The sequence below is a fragment of the Acinonyx jubatus genome, chromosome A2 (assembly GCF_027475565.1).
Source record: "Acinonyx jubatus isolate Ajub_Pintada_27869175 chromosome A2, VMU_Ajub_asm_v1.0, whole genome shotgun sequence".
In the NCBI taxonomy this organism is placed as follows: domain Eukaryota; kingdom Metazoa; phylum Chordata; class Mammalia; order Carnivora; family Felidae; genus Acinonyx; species Acinonyx jubatus.
In genome coordinates, this window is record NC_069383.1 from 103,814,522 (window position 1) to 103,837,860 (window position 23,339).

Below are 23,339 nucleotides of genomic sequence, written 5' to 3' on the forward strand. Positions count from 1 at the left end.
GAACTTTGAACCTTGGGCGAAAGTATGGCTGAGAGCTACTGTAGGTGTTGGAAACGCAAGAGAATCAGAGCAGCCTTTCAAGTTCCGTGGGGGAGTCCAGTTTGACCTCCTCATGAGAGACCATTGAGGTTGTCTGGGGCCAAATTCTGCTTGACCTTGTCTGATGGAGTGAGGGCTATGCACTTTACTTAGTAGACAGCCTTTATGTATATTTGAGAATGAGAATGCCATGAGCAGAGTAATGTACTAGAAAGAACAATCTTGCGGTGCCTGGCTGGCTCAGTCGGTCAAGCTCTGACCCTTTTGGCTCAGGTCATGATCTCAGGGTTCGTGAGATCGACCCCCATGTTGGGCTCTGTGGTAACACACAAAGTCTGCTTGGGATTCTCTCTCTCCCTCTCTCTCCGCCCCTCCTCCCCTCAAAATAAATAAACATTAAAAAAAAAAGAACAATCTGGAAGCCATGTGTGGGAGGGTAGAGAGTTGGCTACAATCAAGAGACCTACTGGAAGTCTGTTGCTAGCAGTTGGGAAGGAATCTGTGTAAGACTAGTGTGACTGTGGAGAAAAGAAAAGAAATTCTAGCATCCAGACAGATGGGGAGAAAGGGTTCAGGTGTTAGTTCTGGGGAAAGGAGAGAATTTAAAGGTCTGCTGTCCGCCATTCGAGGGGCTCGCACGGTTTTTTCCACTTTTCCTAGGCATGCCCATTTTTACTTTTTATATTACCTGTTCTCATTCCAACATAATTACGCTGTCACAAAATAACTAAATCCTGTTTTATGAAAACATTGGTGGGTAAGGGAAAACCAATATGGAAGTAAAAGATAAGGCTGGGGTAAAGGGAGAACACATGGGGGTAATCGCGTCGCACTAACTTCCGTGGGAACTTATGCTTCAACAGGTGTATCTTGTGAATAAATCACGATGGGTATGGCTTGTTGGTCTTTAGAGAATTCATTTCTTTCTCTTTTTTAAGAAACTGAAAGAATTTGATTATTACAATTCATCCCACCCAAGGGAAGCAAATAACACCCCCTTAAATCAATAAATTCACCCTGGATTCCAGAAGTGAACATGCGTCCGTTTTTCAAAATAAGTCATTTTCAAATAAATACTAAATAATGTCAGCGTGTCAACATGTGAACACGTAGGTAGTAAGTCCATGATCAGCTCAGATCATTGATGAGTTAAGACCAGATTACGATGTTCACCTTTCCAACAATAAGGGTGATCTGTACTTTCTACAAAAAGAAATTATTCTTGCTTCCGTAAGATACTGACGTCACTAGGAGAGAACCCTCAGCCATCTTTCTACCCCTCACAGTATAGAGATCATATCTGCAAGACAGTAAAGGGGGTGAATGACACCAGTCAGAGGCAGATAGGGTCTGCCACTTTGCCTGTATTTATACACAAAGAGGCTGCCAAGTTGAAGCGCTCTCATCACGCTTCACATTGGTGGGCTTGATCTTTTCTGCTTCTTTCACCTTTCAAAGCACTGTCTTACGACAGCAGTGAATTATATAATGCACAGAAAAGAACGTTACCGTATTGTCTCCAGTCCGCAGCAGGGGGTAGGTGTGTCCACAATATAAGGTTGTTCAGATGATTTAAGTAGGACGGGAGGGAATGAAAACCCTTCTGACTGTACCACACCTAAAACAAAAAGATAGAGTAATGGCTCTCGTGAAATTAGCCCCTAAGTCTTTGTCAGCTACTCCCAGACACCAGGGACGTGTGTCCATTAGCTTCAAAGCACCTGAACATGGGACTCAGGGCAATGTCCCCGCACGGCTGGCAGTGAGCAGTAAATTTCAGTCTGCTAATTTTATATTTATCTCAAGCATATAATTTCCAGCTAAAAATAGACGAATTTTCCCCAGAACAAATGTGAATGTTGCTCTATAATTATATTCTCGCAGCAAAAAAGGAACCTGAACCCATCATTTTTTTTCTTCTTTCTCGGTTGGTAAGCTAATAAAATTTGACCTGCAAATTAAAAGCGGAGAAAATGATCAGGGGGAAGAAAAAAAAAAAAGAAAGAAATGATTACTTTCAAGTTAATAACTGAATGTGGGACTTTATTTCTCAAAATAAATTGCACTGAGCATTTGCTGAGCATGGAGAATAAAAGAGTGCGCCTGTCAGACAGGAGAGAGAAGGAAGGAGGCAAGAACAGGAGACAGACAATGTTATGAAAGCTGGGATGGGATGTAGCAGAACCAACACCAATGGAACCATCAGTATCTATAGTCCAAGATATCAATATTTTAATAGACAGGTTTTTAAAAAAATGTACTCAGTTTGGAAAGCTGGGGAGTGTCTTCGAGAAATCTAATGAACCACCCGGCAGCTTCTGGTCTTAATTCCCTCAACGGGACAGCTCATTTCTCCAGACGGCGCTGTCTTTCGTGACAGACGACGTTGCTTGCAGACTGTAGAACCGTCCCCAGAAAGTCAGCGCTCGGAGGAACACATCCAAGTCCGCCACAGTCTGCAGAGTTAGGGTCACACCCTAGGGGCTTCAAACAGGCTTTCTTCTCCTCGGTCTTCCCACCAGGGCCCTGGGAGCAGCTACTGTGCTCCCGAGAACGGCTAAGTGATGAACTATTGCTCGTGTGGTGTAAAAAAACAAAAACCAAAACTTGCCTACAAGACAAGCCTTTCTCGGGTATCCCACTTCAAGAAGCAATTCAGAAAACAGACCCGTATCTCTTCCACACCACCCGGCACGGCTCACCTCCTTCTTCACATAGTTGAAGTTCGTAGAGAAATTTTTGCCAGTTGTTTTTTTTTTTTAAACGCCAGCTCGCCTGGGCCCTACTAATTACAGAACCCAGGACGTCCTGTGGTCGTCAAGGGAGAGCCCACGCAGATCTAAGACTGTGTAACAAATTCTTTTATGTATACATCAGCAAGTGGGTGACAAAGAGAGAAATCTGGAAATTACAGGTGAAAAACTTTAAAGAAACCTGGTGTACGAAACTGAAAACATGGGGGCCAAACTACACGGTAACAACACCTCTGTAAAATCGTCACCTGCGGTAACCTCTGAGGTCAAAATTGCCCAGCACACTCCTTGACTTGGGTTGTGGAGATCGGGAGACAGAAAGTCAAGAGACGGCCCCAGAATGGAGACCAAGTCAGGGGGATGGCAGCCAGAAACTCCTCGAAGAACCCAGAAGGGTGGTCGTGCTAACTGATGCTCTCCGGGGACAGAAGGTCATCTGGGAACCTCAGGGGTGATGCCCGTGGTACCCTGAATTGCCCAAACCCCACTGGGTAACTGTAGAGAGAGCGGCGTGTCTCAGAAAGAACCAAGCAGATACACGGCAAGCCGACGGGGCGTCACGCAGGGTGGACCACACAGCAAATGGCAAGGCCTCCGAGCCCAGCTCTCTACGGGCAGGAAGCAGCCAGACAAGTTGCCCGAAAGGTGTATTTCCAAATGTCGTCTTCACGGGTACCCATCCCGGGTGATGGAGAAACGACCGACAGAGAGCAGTCAGTGGCCACGGAGAGTGTGGAAGTGGGGAGCACGCCGGGGAGCAGGGCCAGGGCCCGGTTAGGGAGCACCCCCCAGGGAGGGACGCCTGGACCGCGTGCCACGCACAGCCCACAGCAGCCTGGCCCCACAGACGCGGGAGCTACGTGAACGCACATCCCCTGTTCGTGGCAACAACGGCTTGGTTGTCAGCCTCAAGAATTCTCCCGGCAAGGGTTGATGACTTCACAGAGTTTGCCGCATTCTCGAACTTCATCTCAGCTCTGTACACTGGCCCTTACTTGGGAGACATTTACAATTCTGTAGGTAAGCAACGCGCGCTTCAGGATCATCTGAAAATTAACATTTCAGACTTAGCAGGGTCCAAAGGACTCTTTTTCTCTCTCTCTTTTTCCTTTCTTTTCTTTTCTTTTCTTTTCTTTTCCTTCTTGCTTTCTTTGTTTCTTTCTTCCTTCCCTTCCTTCCCTTCCTTCCTTCATTTCTCTTTTCTGAAGAATGCTATTTCTATGTTCTGGAAATAAGCTGGGGGATTTCCTTCACCGCCTGACCATACAACAGGACGCAGGAGAATCCAGTAACTGGCAGAGGAAGTTAATCTGCTTCAAGAACACATTACGATAGCTCAAAACAGAACTTTCATGTCAGGAATCATGAGCAATAGTTTCTCAGGAAAGCAACTAAGTAGTTGTAAAAAAAAAAAAAAAAAAAAAAGGAAAAAAACACCATTGGATGGATGTTCAGATGCCCACAATTCCGCTGCAAATCAGAGAAGGTGTGCCAAACCCCAGGCAGGGAAACGTGCCTTCTGATCGGAAGTGCATACATTCTAGAAGGTGTATTGATCAAACACGCTAAACACTCCAGGTGTGAGCAAAGCAGCTCCTGAAGCTCTCAGGACAGACATTCTACAATATGATACGTTTATTCATCTCAGGCCTATTTCCATGCAAATTCTCCATTCTCTCTACAAAAAAGACTGAGAACCGTGCGGAGTCTTGCGAACGTGCCCTGAAACCCAGAGTAAAGGGCTGTAGCTAATTACTGAAAAGCAAATGCAATAATCTGACCTGACATGAGCCGCCCACTGCACGTCGGGAACCACGGACAGCAGGTGCCTTTCCCAGCCTGCTGCGGTCCCCTGATTCCCGGGCCTCCTGAAAAGGAGCCCATGGCCCCAAGGGCCGGATCCCACCCCCCTGCACGTCCGTGCCTGCCAAAGTACACACCAAACAACATGAGAAACCACAGAAGTCACTGCTCAAAACACGTCAGCACAGAAGACTAACCCGAGAGGAACGGGGTCAGGTAAACGCATGAATCACGCACCCTCATCACCAATGCAGAGATCCCGGGAAGTCCTAGGCCCTAGGCATCTGCAAGCAAAGAACAGGGACCCACTAGGAAGAATGTTCTAGGCTGGTATAGATTAAAAAGGTAAAAAAATTCATAGAGGAAATGAACAGATTCTCTCTACCAACTTGGCATATTTGAATACCAGCCATGTCCTATGTTCGAGAAGCCAGCGAATACATTTTAGGTGATTTTTCTGCCAACATATGAATCTTGGTCTTCATACCTTTTCATATCGAGCTATAAATCTTCTCCTCTGTGTTGCCTGCAAAGGAAGAGATCCCTAAAGGAGGGCTCTCTGACCATGTCTACACAGTGACTTAAATTCTTCGTCAGCAGTTACCTCGTGAAACATGACTGTCACAACTTTCTTCGGGGATCATAGCGTGAAGCATAAATGTTAATACGTTCCTCACAGATTACCTACTGAAGTACCCATACAGATCCTTGACGGCACTGAGCAAAGGCCCAGCATGCAGCTGCCCTCACCTTTCCAGGTTCCCTTGAACCACGGAAGTCCCATCACAACGCAGGGAGGGCGCCTGCCTGAGCTCGCAAAGGCTGACCTTACTGCATTAATTATACAACGGGGGTTTGCAAAGAGACCTAACACCACTGCAATCGACTCTTTCCTGATTCCTTTCTCAGGCGAGACCCACATCAAACTTGTTCACCAATCATTGGGAACAAAAGCTTTGAATCTCTGGTCTTTTCCCATCTGAAGACTGGGTTGACTTCTTTCCTTGGAGAAGCTTCTGCTGTGACTGACCGCCTCTGAGCTCCCACTGGTGGGTAAAGGCATCTTTCCTCTATTCCAGTTTTAAATGGGCATTTTAAAAACGTCCATTCTCCTACAACTGAAGAGCCCGTTGACAAATTCTCAGCGATGCCAAGGGAAACATTTCTAGTTCGCTGGGACGGTCCCAGCAGGGCTTGAAAACCCAGACCCCTACACACGGTCCTGGGGAGACAGACACCTCTCTTCTGTGCTGGCTCTGGGTCCATGCAGCCTTCTGCAAGAAGGGGAACTTAAGTGCATAATGGAAGAGCTCCTTAGCCACCAGGGAAATTAGGGGTGTCTTCAGTTATTCTGACAATGGGCGTGGTTAAAAATAGATTATTGGGGCGCCCGCGTGGCTCAATCAATTAATCGTCCAACTGTCGATTTGAGCTCAGGTCACAATCTCACGGTCGTGAGATCAAGTCCCATGTTGGGCTCCACAATGCACAGCCTGCTTGGGATTCTCTGTCTCCCTGTCTCTCTCTGCCCCGCCCCTGCTCATGTGCTCACACTCTCTCTCAAAATAAATAAACGTTAAAAATAAGTAACTAAATAAATACATACATACATGATTGTGTTTTCATTTCCTCTAGTCCCCTCGGGCGAATTCTGGTCTTAACAAAAAGCAGTAAAGCTACTCGCTACATTGCTCTATGGTCTAAAGGTAAGTGACTCACTTTCTCTTTTGTTAACTGTTTTTATTTAAGCAGCAAACGCTGGGGCTTGCTCTCAGGCCCACAAACGTATCTGCACGCCGAGCTTCCCCCGACGCTTTCTAACACGAGAAGAAAGAAGAGGAAAGTTATTACCTTTGCCACAGAGTTTCCTTCTGATGTGTTTGCATCTGCACTTTGAACTTGATCGGGGATCCGCACTCCAAAAGACCAGCCTCCAAGCCTGGTAACAGTAACAGGTGTTAGTGCTTTAATCAGCGAGCCCGGACGTCCCACCAGAGGGCACTGTGTCACAGTTAAACTAGTTAGGATAGCCTGAGGACAGCAGCCCCCTGAGTGTCCAGCCTTGGTGACACGACCACACAGGTGCTCCGAGCACAGAAGGACACGGCCCGGAGCCAGGCGTCCAGGGAGGACCCCACACACCCAGCAGGCACGGCTAAGGCTCGCCAGGGACGACCCTGCCATGTTACAAAGTGTCCTTCCCAGAACTCATGGTTTGTCATGAGGCGCCGCCCTGCCCAGGACACGGCTTGATCACCTGCATGCTAACGACTTTACTTACTGGTCATCCCTCCCGCACACCAGCTATTCCGATTTACCCGATCCATCCCACAATTCCCAGCCACCCCGCTTGGCATCATTTCGTCTTCCACACTCGGGCCTCTCCCGTCTTCAACACAAACGTCACCTCGTCAGGAAGGCGTCCCAGGGAACGCCAGCTGGGGCACGCTCCTCCTCTGTGGGGTTCTCACAGTACCCGACATTTCCAACCATCCTATCAACCCTCACCCCGGGTTTAATGGTCTGTTTAGTGTATCGTTTACGCAGCCGTGTGCATTCTCCCGGGTGGGGACTACACCTTGTGTCCCCATACTGCATGGGCCATGTAGCATCTGGAACCCATTCAGCTTCCAAAAATACTGGGCATGAGAAATCAAGGCACAAATTATTTGGGTTATTTTGGCCTGAACTACACTAGTAAAAGTTGTTGAAAAGGTGGAGCTGGGGGTGGGGGGCGCCAGGGGACTCAGTCGGTTAAGCGTCCGACTCTCGGTTTCGGCTCAGGTCTCGATCTCACGGTTTCATGAGTTTGAGCCCCGCATCGGCCTCTGTGTTGGCGGCACGGAGGCTGCTTGAGATTCTCTCTCTCCCTCTCTCTGCCCCTCCCCCACTCTCACTGTCTCTCTCAAATAAAATAAAATAAAATAAAATAAAATAAAATAAAACTTAAAAAAACTAGTAAAAAAAAATAAAAGTTGGAGCCAGGAGTTCATTTGCAAGTGGTAAGTGCAGACCCCGTGTACATGTGAGTAAAACCACCAGAGCCAGGGGTCACCTGGTAAGGGTCATGCGGGGGGGTGGGGGGGTGGACCCCCACTGTCTCACGTCTAAATCCCCCTTTGTTCTGCTGCCCAAATCTAAACAAATACCTTTATTTAAAGCTAGTTTGCTTTTTTAAAATTTTTTTAATGTTTATTTCTTTTTGAGAGAGAGAGAGGAAGACAGAGCATGAGCAGGGGAGGGGCAGAGAGAGAGGGAGACCCAGAACTCCAAGCAGGCTCCAGGCTCCGGGCTGTTAGCACAGAGCCTGACGCGGGGCTCGAACCCCCAAACCGTGAGATCATGACCTGAGCCAAAGTCAATGTGCAACTGACTGGGCCATCCAGGGACCCCTAAAAATACCTGCTTTTACTAAGAGATAATCTTTACCTATAGAAAGGTATTTTGAAAACTTATTTTACACAGCAATTTTGTATCCATTGAAACTAACCTTTTGTCAATAAAGCACTACTGTTTGGCTATTAGGAAAGAAAGAAAGAAAGAAAGAAAGAAAGAAAGAAAGAAAGAAAGAACAGGCAGGAGGAAAGAAGAAGGAAGGAAGGAGGAACAAGGGAGGGAGGGAAGAAATGAAAGAAAGAAAGAAAGAAAGAAAGAAAGAAAGAAAGAAAAGAGGGAGGACAAAAGAAGAGGGAGGGAGGAAGGAGGGAGGAAAGAAGAAATGAAAGAAAAAAGAAAAGAGAAAAGAAAGGAAGAAAGAAAGAGAAAGAAAAGAAAGAGGGAGGAGGAGGAAAGAAGGAGGGAGGGAAGAGGGAGGGGGGAAGAAATGAAAGAAAAAAAAAGAAAAGAGAAAAGAAAGGAAGAAAAAGAAAGAAAGAAAGAAAGAAAGAAAGAAAGAAAGAAAGAGGAAAGGAGGGAGGGAGGGAGGAAGGAAGGAAGGAAGGAAGGAAGGAAGGAAGGAAGGAAGAAAGGTAGACATGTATTTAACTTTGGTTCCCACACTCTGGATAAAAGAAGCCTGAAGAACAAACTTCCATCAACAGTGCCCTTTCCCTGAGAGAATCTGAGGCAAAAGAAGAAGGCTTAAGGCATTCCCTGATTCATTCACTCATTCATTCATTCACTCAAAATGAATTCACTTGAGGGGCGCCTGGGTGGCTCAGTCAGTTGAACATCCGACTTCAGCTCAGGTCATGATCTCATGGTTCCTGAGTTCGAGCCCCGCGGGCCCTGATATCTCAGAGCCTGGAACCTGCTTCAGATTCTGTGTCTCCCTCTCTCTCTGCCACTCTTCCACTCACACTCTGTCTTTCTCTCTCTCTCTCTCAAAAATAAACATTTAAAAAAAATGTTTTTTTAATGAATTCACTGGAGAGACAATGAGTGCCTTTTACTCTAAGTCCCAGACATACAAACTCTTGCCTTCCAAAAATAGATTCCGGGACATGTTTAATGACGTATGGGATGGGACTGGGAAGAGAGGCAGGCAAGTCACAGTGGGGGCGGCCGTGTCCAGGGAGGAGGGTGTTACCGGAATGGCAAAGGGTAAAGGGCAGGGGTGTCTGCAGGCCCTGAGGACTGACCAAGGGATGTTCTGTACTGAAGCCATGGGATTTGCTTGAGGTCCTAGGAAATTTGACGGCGTGGCAAATGTGGTTGCAATTTAAAGCAATGAGAAGCACTCACTCCCCACGTCCCTCATCTAGACTCACCCCCTCAGGCTCAGGGAAATTCAGCACAAAACAAAAGCTTTCCAGAAAATACCAGTTGCAGCCACATTTGCATATCAGACACCCAGATAGAGGGAGGTCTCGAGGTCGGACACTACTAAATTACGCTGCTAACTTCGCTGCACTTATTCTCCGAAGCTGTAAAACCTCCTCTAGCTCCCTGAGTGAATCTCCATTGATATGACCCCCCTCCCCCAACCCTCCGTGTGCGAGAGGAACAGCCAGCGGTCAGGACCCCTATTAAGGCCTACAGTGTTTCTTCCGCATTTTTATGAGCATCAGGGTTAGCATTCGACGTCTGAGCTTTAAGAACGCTGGTATTCGAAACCATAGGATTTGCAAAGTAACTTGAAGAGCAGGAAAGACCCAGAGCCAGCTTGCACGCACCTCGATTTCTCAGACGGCACCAGCAAATATTCCTCCAGGCGGAAGGCAGACAGGTTCAGCAGAGTGTGGCCCAAGCGGCTGGTGAGGTAGGGAGCCCCAGCACTTCTGTTGAGACATGTCTGTGAGGGTTTCCAGAGAGGTAAACAGAAACACATTTAGAAGGCACGCACGGGTGTACTGATGTTACTTTTCTTAAAATTTTTTTAATGTTTAATTTATTTTTGAGAGAGAGAAAGAGAGAGAGAGAGGCTGTGAGCAGGGGAGGGGCAGAGAGAGAGAGGGAGACACAGAATCCGAAGCAGGTTCCAGGCTATGAGCTGTCAGCACAGAGCCCGACGAGAGCTCGACGAGAGCCCGACACGGGGCTCGAACTCACAAACTGCCTGTGAGATCATGAACTGAGCCGAAGTAGGACACTTAACCGACTAAAGCACCCAGGTGCCCCTGATGACGCTACTTTAAATGCGACATTCCCTAGCTCTCTCTTTTTAATAAATTATCCAGGGCCCTTCGTATCTTCTGATTTCTCAATCTACGAGTCACCTGCCTTTGAGAATCATACCCGAATCCCACCATGACCTTTGCCATCAATTACGCTCTGGAAATCTCCATCCTTTTCTGTACGAAAGTGTGGGTGGATTTGTAAGAACTCAAAAGGGATAAAATACTCTTGCTGAGGGGATGTGGCATTCGATGGACTTGAAAGAGTCAGAGGCAACTAGCTGAGGGACGGTCAGCGGGAGAATTCCAAAGGCACGTGTTTCTCACACGAGAGCCTGAAGTAGAAACCAGACGGCCGTCCAGCAGTCACGGGAGGCGGCGCCCGCTCAGAATCACGACAGTCACGGCATGGAGAGGCCCTGCCCTGCCACCGTGGGGATCCAGAATCTGCTTCCCAGGACGGTGCAGGAGCGATCACACACCAGGGAGCTAACACCACCAGCAACCCTCACGTCGGCCTCTAAAGCGTGCTCTCCTACCTGCACAGTGCAAATGGCCCCAGCCGCCCCCACTGGCGGTGGTGTGTTGGTTCAGACGTCCAGGAAAGAGCTGAGTAAGAGCTGGAGATAAACTTGAGACAGTGCTTTCAGGCTCTCGGTAGAAAGGATGGGGGGAGGACACCAAATGGAATAACTGTTATCAATTAGTAGTCGGCCAACATTGGTGGTCTCGGGGCCAGGTTCGCTAACACCCTTTACGGGTTCCCTGCCTCCAGCCTCCCTTCCAATCTGCCCACTGCATCTGGACGCATCTCTGCAGAAAGTGCCTTGCATTTAGAGGACTGCCTTGCAGGAAAATTCAAATTCCTCTCGAGAACCTGGGTCCGCTAGAAGATGTCCTCAGTTTCTCTTTCTAACCCTATCCGTTTGGTTCTGTCAGAATAAGCCCCCTGCAGTAAGCTGAACGATGGCCCGCGGAGGTCCCAGTCTCGGGAACCGGTGAAGGCCACCTTCCGTGTCAGAGTTGGTAAAGTAAGCATGTTGGCAAGGGGAGATTCTCCTGGGTCGTCAGGATGAGCCCTAACGCAGTCATGTGCGCCCTCGGAAGAGGGAGGTGGAGAGACGGGAGGAGGCAGCGTGGCCACAGAGGCCGAGGCTGGAGGAAGGCAGGCAGGAGCCAGGGAGTGAGGCAGCCGGCAGAGAGGGGAGGGCCGGGAGCAGACCCCCCAGCTTCTCCAGGGGGAGCGCCCTGATTTCAGCCCCGGGTATGGTTCCAGGCTGCACGAAGATGCAGTTCCTTACAGCAGCCACAGGAGGCGAACGCACCCCCCTACACACACCTTCCGTGGGAAGCCATGCTCATTCCTCATGGCAAGTTTTTGGTCCTACTGTGCTGTCCTCCAGGGACAGTTAAGCCCCGAAACATCATCCCCTCGTCCTTCGGAGCCAGCTCACTTACAGTCCCCTCGGAGCTCTCCAATGGCATGTCTTCGAATAGCCCCCTCAGGATCACAGCCGACCCCGCAACATTGCTGTAGGGTTCGGAGAGACTCGCGTGTTTGATAATCCAGTGCACTGGACATAATCCCGCACAGCAGGCTTCTGGGCAAACGTATGAATTTTAGGGGAGAGAAATATTTCGGCTTCTGCCAAAACACTGGTAACTGGGCTCCACGTGATCGCCGGAGAGCAGGGAACTGGCCGTGGGCACAGGCTTTCCTCCCGCGCACCCAGTGCGGCTCCTTGGAGCTGGCCTGTGGGGCGGCGCCCTCCTCCTGGGGCAGGCACGAGTTCCACCTAATGTCCTGTCTCCTGGACGGGAGTTCTCCACCTCCCGTGTGGGCCAGCATTTCTCAAAGTGCGTCCCCAAGGAGCACAGGTGCCACGGACAAGAAGCAATCATCAGTCAAATAATCTGCGGAAAGTGCTGCATGTGATGTAGCCCACAGTCAGTGCAAGTGTAAGGTCACGTCACCAGGAAGAGTGTCACTAAGCTTGTCCGGCCCTCGGGCTACTTGACGCGAACCTTTTTTCCCTACGGGCATGTTACTGAAATCGTACATCAATTTCGGAATGTCTCCATCCACCGTTCTGGTATTTATTCATTCATTCCTTGGCCACTGATATCCAATCTAGTTACAACGGATCGAAGGCAGCTTGTAATAAAAGGCATCGCTGTAACAGGATGATTAAATCAGGGCCGCACAATAAGAGCAGGGAATGAAAAATTAGTGGTTTCATGACTAAACGGAATAACCAAGACAGGGAGGAATCAATCATTGTGTCCAGAAACTCTCGAGCCAAAGAGAGCTGGGTTGTCCCCACCGAGCAGCAGGAAGTACAGTGGAGGGTACTGTCAGCCTGGGCCACAGGGACACCTGGGGAACTCACCGAAGGCTCAGGTCGGTCACTGGCCGCGTGTCCTCCCCAGGGCTGTGCCAATGCGCTCAGCCACCTTCCCACACTCCGTCAGAGAAGGAAACAGGTCGTGTCCATCCAGGACAGAACCTTCAGCCCCCTGTGCCGCTAAATGCAGAAGCCCCCTGAAACATGTTTATCAGGAGGCCCTTTCTTTCCTTAACAGATCCTCAATCAACTTAAACGGAGATTGTTGCTTTGCCTTTTTTTTTTTTTCTTCTGTAAACTAGGATGGCACGTTAGCTTGTCGAGTGTGGCTAACAGGCCTATAGCTTTTCATTAACTAAACTTTGGGGATTTTCTCTGATGGCAGTTCCAATCAGTTTTCCAAGTAAATTTCATTCCGTTCTCCTGTGCAGGCTGAATCACTAAGGCGTAGGTATCCAACTGTGTATACCTACCTCTGCACGTTTCTGTGTGACTCAGCCATAGTCCAAAGAGCTAGGTGATATTTTAGCTTCTTTTTTTTTTAAGTTTTTATATATTTATTTTGAGAGAGAGAGAGAGAGAGAGAGAGCATGCACGCACGAGCAGGGGAGGGGCAGAGAGAGAGGGAGACACAGAATCCGAAGCAGGCTCCAGGCTCTGAGCTGTCAGCGCAGAGCCCGACGCGGGGCTCGAACCCACGAACCACGAGATCATGACCTGAGCTGAAATCAAGAGTCGGATGCTTAACCAACTGAGCCCCCCAGGTGCCCCAGTATCTTAGATTTTAACAGGTAGCACAAGACAAGAGGTTCAAAGTCATCCTGCCTTAAAATTCAGGGAAATTTCCGCCAAAAGGCAATTCTAGCTTCTTTATCATGAATTGAAAACCACGGACTTCCTTAATAAATGCCACTGGGGACATTAATGATCGTGAACAGCAGGCAGTGAATAGCAGGGCCACTGCAGAACCCACAGAACATCCACATCATCGTCTAAGTGTCCACTCCGTATAATGAAGCTTTTCCAAAAACCAGCTCATCAGGTCAACCACAGACTCACCGAGTTAACAAAAATGAAGACCTTAGAGATGGAGTGTGCTCATTTCTGTTACTTGAGGTTGAGACTTGGAAAAGATCAAACATGCTGCAGAAACCTACCAGGCAGGTGCAGGAATCCTGGACTTGCGGGTGAGACGGGGGGTCCACTCGCCAGCATGAAGAGTTCTTCCTAACAAACGAAGGAGAGACTCGGTGATCTTTCCCATTACAGAGCTATTTTGTTTCCCTAAAAGAGAGTTCCATCAGCCTCCAGCTGGTCCCAAGATAATCTCTCCTGCTGCAGAAGACAGGGCTCTATTTCATTTGTTTTCCTTTGAGATGCTAATCTGAGGACAATGTTTCATCACAGTGACAGTATTTCCATTCTATTAAATGACACTCACTTGGCTGGCTGTATAATCCACTACCACACGGCTTCCGGGACGTTCACGGTGGGTGGGGGCGGCACGCAGGCTTGTCTGGATCCGCAGGCACCTGGTTTCAAAACACCAGGTACTTCGGGGCATCTGGGTGGCTCAGTCGGTTAAGCGTCCGACTTTGGCTCAGGTCACGATCTCGTGGTGCACGAGTTCGAGCCCCATGTGGGGCTCTGTGCTGACAGCTCAGAGCCTAGAGCCTGCTTCAGATTCTGTGTCTCCCTCTCTCTCTGTCCCTCCCCCACTTGCACTCTGTCTCTCTGTCTCTCAAAAATAAATAAACATTAAAAAATAAAAAAAAAAGAAAAACCGAGATAGTTTGAGCACCAAGGCAGCAATTAATAAGCACAAAATGCTGCTAATTCCTCTCGGTGACGTAACACAGCAATTTAATCGTCCTTTAAAGAAAACCAATGATAACACTTCCACTATAAAGTAACACTGCACAACAGAAACCGACGAAAAGCACCTGCCTAAGGGTTCCCAAACCTTTTATTCCCAAGCTCCCCCAGAGCTTCTTCTCTGGTAGGACCCATCCTTGGAATTTCTTTTTTCTTTTCTTTTTCGCTAGTGCTTGTACATCAAAAGTCGCTTTAGTAATAAGTACAGTAAAACCTTGGTTTGCGAGCATAATTCGTTCCAGACACATGCTTGTCACCCAAAGCACTCATATATCAAAGTGAATCTCAAGAACCATTGACTCTGCTGTGTTCATGCGACGCTTAGCATCACATACAACTCGTGTTGTGAGACATCGCTCGTTTATCAAGTTAAAATTTATTAGGAATGTTTGCTCGTCTTGCGGAACACTCGCAGAACACGTTCCTCGCGATCCAAGGTTTTACTGTATTCCCATACACTCAGAATTTGGTTAGGAAGCGGGGAAACGCACATTTCCTAAACGACAGGCACCCTGCCCGACATGTTTGCCAAGACTTCTCGCTGGCCCCACTTTTCAGAAGAGTCCGTGGAGGCTCCGAGAGGTCGGGTAGCTTGTCCAAGATCATGCGGAGTAAGACAAGTGTCTCACGCCCTGAGCCCATGCTCACGGTCTGGGCTGCTCTGCTCCAACGTGAAAACACCAAGGTGCCAAATGTCCAGTCCCATGACAAGAAACTCCTGCACTCACTGCTTGCTGACCTAAGTCCCTCGGTCTGTACCAGAGCGAACTCACTGTCCTTGAGATCTGCAGACCACTGGCCCTGAGCGCCAAGGGCCAGACTCTCCCAGAAGACAAAGCCTAACCACATTCGAGAACAGTGCAGGCAGATACCAGCAAGTCTGTCTGGGAGCATGTCAGAAACGGCTGACCGCCCGGGCACCCGCTTGGCCTGCACGCAGCCCCCCTTCCTCCCTTTTCCCACGTCTTCCCCTCTGAAAGCCTCCAGCTTGGCCTGGACAGGGAAGACGGCCGTTGGGACATGAGTCCACCAACCCCCACGTGGCTGGCTCCCAGGATAAAGCGAACTTTCCTTTCCCACCAGCACCGGTCTCTCAATACTGGCTTTCCAGCAGCGAGCAAGGGAACCTGAGTTCAGAGCTGGAGCTCTGTCTGGTATCAGGGCCACCCTGTCATCTGAGCTGCCCGCTGCTCTTTCTAGAGAACCGGGAGCCACTGATGCGAAAAGAGCAGACGGTAATTGCCCCCAACACACAGCTAATACATGGTAGAGCTGAGATATGAGCTCAGGCAGCCGGTCCCTGAATCTGGGTTCCCCGCCCCTTTACCTCCATGGCTGATCTGCACACTCTCTTTGCTTTTAATGCGCGACCTCCACATCCGTCTTGACAGTCCCCTCTGAGGGAATGTGTCACCAGGCATTCCTAGTTGTGAGGACCAAACATCAGGAGCGCCAGGAACCTCAGACCACCAGGATGGTTCCTCATATTGTAGCAATATAATCATGGAAATAACCTTACACCTCTCCCCACCTGGCTTTTAAAGTTCAATGGGAATATAAAATTTGCTGACTTCTGCTTTTGTTCCGTGTAAACTATTAATGAGAGTGGGAGGGAAAAGGGACCATTTTATCTCAGAGACGTAGGAGAAAGTGTCACCAGATTACAGCCTTTGTGACATGAAACTAAATATTTAAATCTACCGGTCAGCTCCTAAAAATTGGCAACTTTAGCACATTTTAAAATTTAAATTACACATCATCTACTATTATGAGAAAGACTTACATTTCGAGTCGGGTTTATACCATTATAGATTTTTCTGGAGCTCTTTACTGCCTTCCGTATGAAAAGAAGTAAAAGTCAAGAATTCATCATCACACCCTCACATATGATGCTCCGAGAATCTCAACAGAAAAATAACCCACAAGCAGAACCCCACTCATTTTTTTTCTTCCCCCCCCCCCACTCATTACTTTAAAATGTTTCCTCTAATTCAACAGTTAAGTGATTGCTCAAGCCAACCAGGAAGGGAAAATGTCCCTGAACTGGAGATATCCCTGAATTCAATACTAGTTTATAGTTTATACCCACAGAAGGAAACTTACTGCAAAGTAAGTAAAACCTTTTGCATCCATCTGGGACCTTAGTGAATCAAACCTTGTTTTTGTAACATGGGCAGAAAGTATTAATATAAGTATTCACAGTGATGGGTTCAGGGAAGGCTGCCCCCAAAATGCTACTGAGGCATATTGATTATTTTGAATTAAAGTTACATAAGAAAGAGCCGGTGTGAGCCAGGCACTGTCTGACCCTTTGTCCTGAAAGCGGGAGATAAATCTCCCTGTGAAAGGTACTCTCTCCTCCTAGCTGGAGAAGACTGTATAAAGAAACCTTGTTACTTCTTTACTGATTCCCCACCCCAAGCCCAAACTTCTTTGTCCTGTCAATTCATCACAAATGTACTGTTTCTTTGTGTAAAAGGTCTAAGAGTTGCCTGCTTTGGTCACTCCTTTGAGTCTTTTATTTCCATGAGCTCCCGTACATGCTAATTAAATTTTTTTTTCTCCTGTTAATCTGTCTTATGTCGATTTAATTATTAGACTAGCCAAGGAACCGGGAAGGGAAGAAAGGAAAAGCCTTCAGCCCCCAAAATAACAGCACTCTTGTATGAGGCAGCCCCCCACCCCCGCCTTTTGTCATGGTGACCAAGAAAAAAAGGGCAGGAGCCTTACAAAACAGGAATGAATGGGTTAAGAACAGACCAGGGGGATTTCACAAAGAGAAGGGAGAACACCAAACCTCAGATTCTGGAAGGAAAAGAAAGGCTGAGGAGAAAACCAATGAGGGTGGGCTGCGGGCAGGGCTGAGGAAGGGGCTTCGGGCTAGGGGAGGGGGGGTTACGGGGAGCCATCGGGGGTGGCCTGAAAGGAACTACAAGGGAAATCTGTGTCTAAACAGAATTCTGAATATGTTCCACTGTCCTCAGCACAGATCCTACTTTTCTCCCCCCTCTTGAGAGATTTGATAAAGAAATGTCCTTTTATCTGCTCTGTCTCTATGACAGGTGGGGCCAGCACTCCAGGAGGCTGCAGGAGGGCCCCCCCGCTAGATGTCAGTTGCTCAAAGTGTGCATTTTACATCCCCAGTTGCTCAAAGTGTGCATTTTACATCCCGCCTGCTTCAGGATCGCCCTAGAAGCTCCTACCCACGACGAAAAGTCTTTGTTTTTCCGCAGAAGACATCTCTGAACCCACTACTTCCCTCTCGAACTAATTGCCAACATGACTAATGAGCCAGATGTGTCATCACAAATTAGAAAAACGTATTGCCGATATTGCTTTACTGTCTGGATTTTTATATTTATTACTTAAAAACAGACGCTTTGGTCCTTAATACATCATTATGGTTTTATCACTTTGCCCACGTGCTCTACCCAGAACTGCAAATTCCTGGAGGAGGGCCAGATCCTGTAGCTATCTCGATTCTTAGGACTGCAGTGTATTTATAATACACCCTCAATTAATAACAGTCAAGCAAAATTAGAAAATTGCGTACGGAGAAAGGCATGCTTTAACAAGTTTCCATTAAAAAGTCATCTCAATATTATCATTTTCAAATCTTAGAAGAAAACAATGTTCAAAGTAATTCACCCCCAAACTAAGGAAACTTTTAAAAGTTTCTCTTTTGTTTTTTGTCAAAGTTTATTTATTTGAGAGAGAAAGAGAGAGCATGCGTGCACACACGAGTGGGGACAGGCAGAGAGAGAATCAGCCCTCCTGGGGGCTCAAACTCACAAACCCTGAGATCATGACCTGAGGCTTAACCAACTGAGCCACGCAGGCACCCCATTAAGTTTCTTTAGTTAAAAAAAAATGCCATCTAAGGGTATCTGGGTGGCTCAGTCGGTTGGCATCCAACTTTGGCTCAGGTCATGATTTCACGGTTCATGGGTTCAAGACCCACATCGGGCTCTGTGCTGATAACTCAGAGCCTGGAGCCTGCTTCCGATTCTGTGTCTCCCTCTCTTTCTGCCCCTCCCCCACTTGTGCTCCATGTCTGTCTGTCTCTCTCTCTCTCTCTCTTTCCAAAAATAGACGTTAAAAATTTTTTTAAAACATATAATCTTTTCATATGTACAAGTTTGCCCTAAAAGTAACAGTTCAATACATATTTCATATTTTCTTGCTCCTTTATGCTTTTTACCTTTGGGTTTTGTCACACAAATTGAATGCTATTAATTATTAATTGTTTCTGCTACAATAGAAAGCATACCCACGAGGCCTGTCCGGTACTAACCTACTGGTTTGGCTAATGTTCACTTCACAAGATGGAAACCCTCCATCAGAGCTCCGAGTTGCACAGGAGACGGTGCTCTGGGTTGGCAGCTTGCACCCTCACAAAGCCGTCAGATACTTACAGGTCTGGGTGTAAATTGGGGTTTAAACCATCACAGAGCGGATCCTCATCTGCAAACGCCCTCAAAAGCACGTGGATGAGCTCCTGGTCCTCGGTCCCACTGCTGCTCACCAGAACACAAAAGAAACAGGATGGCTTTGTTAGTATTCCCGGCTCAGATCACAGGACAGCCACCCTGGTTGAGCTGATCCAGGCAAACAGTTCTTAAGAGCAGTGATCTCAGCTGTAGTGTTTGTATGGTAAAGCCAAATCAGCAATAAGACTAAGGATTTTTTTTGAGGTGCCTGGGTGGCTCAGTCAGTTGAGCATCCAACTTCAGTTCAGGTCATGAGCTCACAGTTCCTGAGTTCGAGCCCCACGTTGGGCTCACTGCTGTCACCCTGTCAGCACAGAGCCCACTTCGGATCCTCCTTGCCCCTCCCACACTTGCACTCACCCAAAGATAAACTATTAAAAAAAAAAAAAGAAGATTAAGGATTTTCTCAAAAACAAAGTATTGCCCACACAGATTACGCATTTTTATATATTTGCATTCACAGTGTATTATGTTTCTCATTCTTATTTAATATTATAATATTACCATCTTTGGCATTTTTGCATGGCTTCTAAAAATGAATTTTAAAGGTTACATGATATTTCATCCTATTAGTATGTTAAAATCTATGAAAAAAATTCTCTTAATGTTGCAGCTCTGGTTTGTTCTGAATATTTGTTCTATGAGATAGCCCTGCAACGAAACTTTGTACTTTCATGTTTTTTGTTTCTTTATGTGAGCTACATGGAACAACACTTTCTTGGTGAGAAGTCCTCAGCATAGAATCCTGTGTGTGCTTTAAGTGTACATTGAATGATAGTATTTATTTAACAGGCACAAGCTTCAGAAGCTTGGTAATAGTTCAAGCAGCGTTAATAGATGATAGATAGATAAATGACAGCTAGATAATGTGGTAGGGTACCCTCCCTAGGTTAAAGAAAACATGAAGGTAACCTGGCCATGTGCGTACATGACAACATCTCTCGTGACTTTGTAACATGAGACCACTTCATCAGACTGCATGTTTGTGTGTTACCATATACGGGAGACAAGTATAAAATATACGCCATGTGGCGTTCAGGGCTCAGTTCTTTGGGTACAAACCCAACTGAGCCATGCCGGCACGAATAAAGTTGCTTCCTGGAAAGAAAAGCCTCTGTGTCATGACTCTGTGCGAGAACCCTGCTACAGGTAGATAAGATAAAAGAAAAGAAAGAAAAGAAAAATTTTTAAAAATAGTTCAGCGTTGGTGAGAACCAAGGCCACCAATACCGAATTTACTTACTGAAGACACCGTCAGTGATAAGACACACTATTCCTCGAGCTTGACAGAGGTGTGGAAACAAACTCTATATTAAATTCTATACATCAATTGTAAGAGACACCTTGACTTGAGAAAGCATACAGGAAACGATCATTTAAAGCTGTCTGAAATGGGCTGATAGGGAATGGCCTTATTTAAGTTAATTAAAACCCTGAATGACTGTGTTTACAAACGAAAATGTATTACTTTCTAGAACTTAACACCGTGTCGTTTACAAAATGCTTTTGAATGGACATGATTGGGAACATTTATTCCCAAGATAAAGAAAAATGGTGTATTATTAGTACGATAGATTACTTATCTGAAAGTGATCTCAAATCTCTTTGGAAAGGAGCTCGTAAATTAACAAAGGCACACAAAGGTTTATTTTAAAGAACTTAAAACAGTAGCTTCTCTTTTTCAATAGTTTTTTTGTTTTGTTTTGTTTTTTGTTTGTTTGTTTTTACTGTTTATTTTTGACACACAGAGAGAGCAAGAAAGCAAGAGAGGTGGAGAGAGAGTGGGGGCAGAGGATCTGAAGCAAGATCTGTGTTAACAGCACAGAGCGGAGTTTGGGGCTCGAACCCGCCAACTGCCAGATCATGACCCAAGCAGAAGTCAATCTGGACCCGCCCCGACCTCCCAGCCCCGCCCTATCCCACCTGGATCCAACTCCACCCTCCGCCCCGCCCTAATCCACCTGGCCGCGCCCCGCCCCGCACAGCCCCGCCCCATTACATGGCCTTCAGATCCCACAGATCAGCCCTGACCTTGCAGCTTCCCCGTTTCCCTGTTACTTGGTCGCGATTCATCTGCAGCATTTGAGCTCTGGGTTCCTTCTCCTAAGAACCCTCTGCCGCCTCCTCCTCTCCAGGTCCTGCCCCGAAGACATCACTGGCTTTGAACTGTGCGCCCCTCACCATGGAAGAAAACAACCCATGAGAGAAAGGGCACAGGCTCAGAACGGCGGTTGGAAAAAAAAGACCAACTCATTACACCGAGTTAGTTTTGTGTTTCTGCTGAGGACAACTTGGTGTTCAGGGCCGTCACTGTGCAGAAGCTTGGGATACAGACACTGCTACGGCGTCCAACACAGAATAATTCCTTCTAGGAAAACGCCATCTTCCCCACTGCATACAATACAACGGAGGCGTGAAGAGTATTCAGGTGGTTTACAACCAGCCTCACAGGATGTGCGACAGCTCTGGACAGAAATGCGCAATAATGAAGCATGCTGAAATTTACGGCACAGAAATGTCTCCTAAGTAGGCACTGTGACCTCCCTATAAACAGCCTTCAAGTTTCTGACAAATGAGAAAACACTTTTACAAGCAAAGAGACATATTTTCCACTGAAATGGTGCCCATAAAAAGAAAATATTATTTGTAGCATCTGTGGAAACACTCTGGATTGCTCTCTTTTGACCTATTAATCCGAGAACAAATATGAAAGCTTAAAATACTTTTTTGTGTGAAAAACATATTGATCTATAAAGTGGTTTGCTTGGAATAATTACTAAGGGCAAGTTTAAAAGTTATTTACAGTTTACTTTCTACTAGATTTGTGCTTAGGTCTAGAGGTCACAGTTAAAAACAAAACAACACTGGCTTTAAATTGTCCCTGTTGTCGTAAGAGTCAAACGCTTGTTCCTATGGCTTTTTGTGTGTCTTCAAATTCTTGGCCATATTTTAAAGTGCTATTAGAACCATGTGAAATCTGTCATTACCAAACTCTAGGAAGTGAAAATTAGTGCTTAATTCTGACTCCTGGGGCAGTTCCTAAACAGCATACTGTTTCTCTCTCCATGTTATCCGCAAAATTTACTGTGCATCAGAGTGACCCAGGGGGCATGCTTGAACAAACGCGTCGTCCTAACACCACCCCAAAGGGGCTTCCAGTTGTTAATGAGAGCCCCCTAAACTGGAATCCACAGGTCCGATGCCAAAATGATGAAAATATCAAGCACTCTAAAGACAAAGAAATCCTACAAGATGACAGACAGAAAAAGTTGCCTAGGAGGGAAAGAGAGCCAGAAAGACTGAAGTGAACCAGACTCCATGCCTGGAAGCTGCAAGGTGATGAACCACAATCTACCCACGGCTCTGAAGAGGCCAGCAGGCAGAGAGGCCGGTTGCAAACCCAGGTGTCATCCATAGAGCAGGGCAGAAAGGAGGGTATTTGCTGATCCACATGACCTCCAAGTGAACCAGGAGGAGGGACAACAAGAAATAGACTGAGGTCACTTAGGAGGAGAGAGAATGCACGTCGGGGGGGAAAACCTTTGCTGCGTGCTGGCACACCTATAAAAGCATCTACACCCCCAATTTAGCAGACGTGCGTAACACGTGGTCATGTGCAACATATGGATTCTTAGACTAGAAAGGAATATGCCACCAAAATATGCTCTTTGGCATAAACATTTTCTTGGGCTAGTTATTTTATTTTTGTTAATGTTCATTTATATTTAAGAGAGAGAGGGAGAGAGAGAGCACGACCGGGGGAGGGGCAGAGAGAGAGGGAGACAGAATCTGAAGCAGGCTCCAGGCTCTGAGCTGTCACCACAGAGCCCGACACGGAGCTTGAACTCACGAACCAAGCGATCATACCTGAGCTGGAGTCGGACGCTTAACCAACTGAGCCACCCAGGTACCCCTTGAACTAATTATTTTTAAGAAATATACGAAAGCACTAAAGAGGTGCAAGATTATAACCACTTCGGGGGCGCCTGCGTGGCTCAGTCGGCTGAGCGTCCATCTCCGGCTCAGGTCATGATCTCGCTCACGGTTTATGAGCTCAAGCCCTGCGTCGGGCTCTGTGCTGATGGCTCAGAGCCTGGAGCCTGCTTCTGATTCTGTGTCTCCCCTTCTCTCTGCCCCTCCCCTGCTCACACTCTGTCTCTCTGTTTCTCAATAATAAAAAAACGTTAAAAAAAATTTTTTTTAAGTTTACAACCACTTTGGAAAAGTTTGGCATCACCGCCTGAGATAGAAGGGTCACATACTCTATGCAACTGATCAGCAATTAACATTTCTCTGAATGAACCCCTAAGAAGCTCTTGTATGTGTAAAACTGGAGGTATGTGTTAGAATATTCTAGAATGTCCACGCAGCACGGTTCACAATCACAAAAAAACTGGAAGGAGCTCATGCTGTCCATCATTAAAAAGGAAGATTAATAAGTTGTGGTATACAATTCGTACAGGGGAATATTGTGCAATA

The 23,339-nt window shown here is 47.0% G+C and overlaps 1 protein-coding gene across 1 annotated transcript in view; it reads right to left on the minus strand.

Moving 5' to 3' along the window:
* ABCA13 (ATP binding cassette subfamily A member 13) overlaps positions 1-23,339 on the minus strand; it is a 395,180-nt gene that overhangs the window by 122,948 nt on the left and 248,893 nt on the right. Inside the window, exons 44-48 of the mRNA XM_027045998.2 lie at positions 18,786-18,887; positions 13,653-13,722; positions 9,710-9,828; positions 6,447-6,534; positions 1,549-1,657 (exon numbers count right to left, since the gene is read on the minus strand). Coding sequence (XP_026901799.1) covers positions 1,549-1,657; positions 6,447-6,534; positions 9,710-9,828; positions 13,653-13,722; positions 18,786-18,887 — 488 coding nt within the window. The remainder of the gene's footprint in view (positions 1-1,548; positions 1,658-6,446; positions 6,535-9,709; positions 9,829-13,652; positions 13,723-18,785; positions 18,888-23,339) is intronic.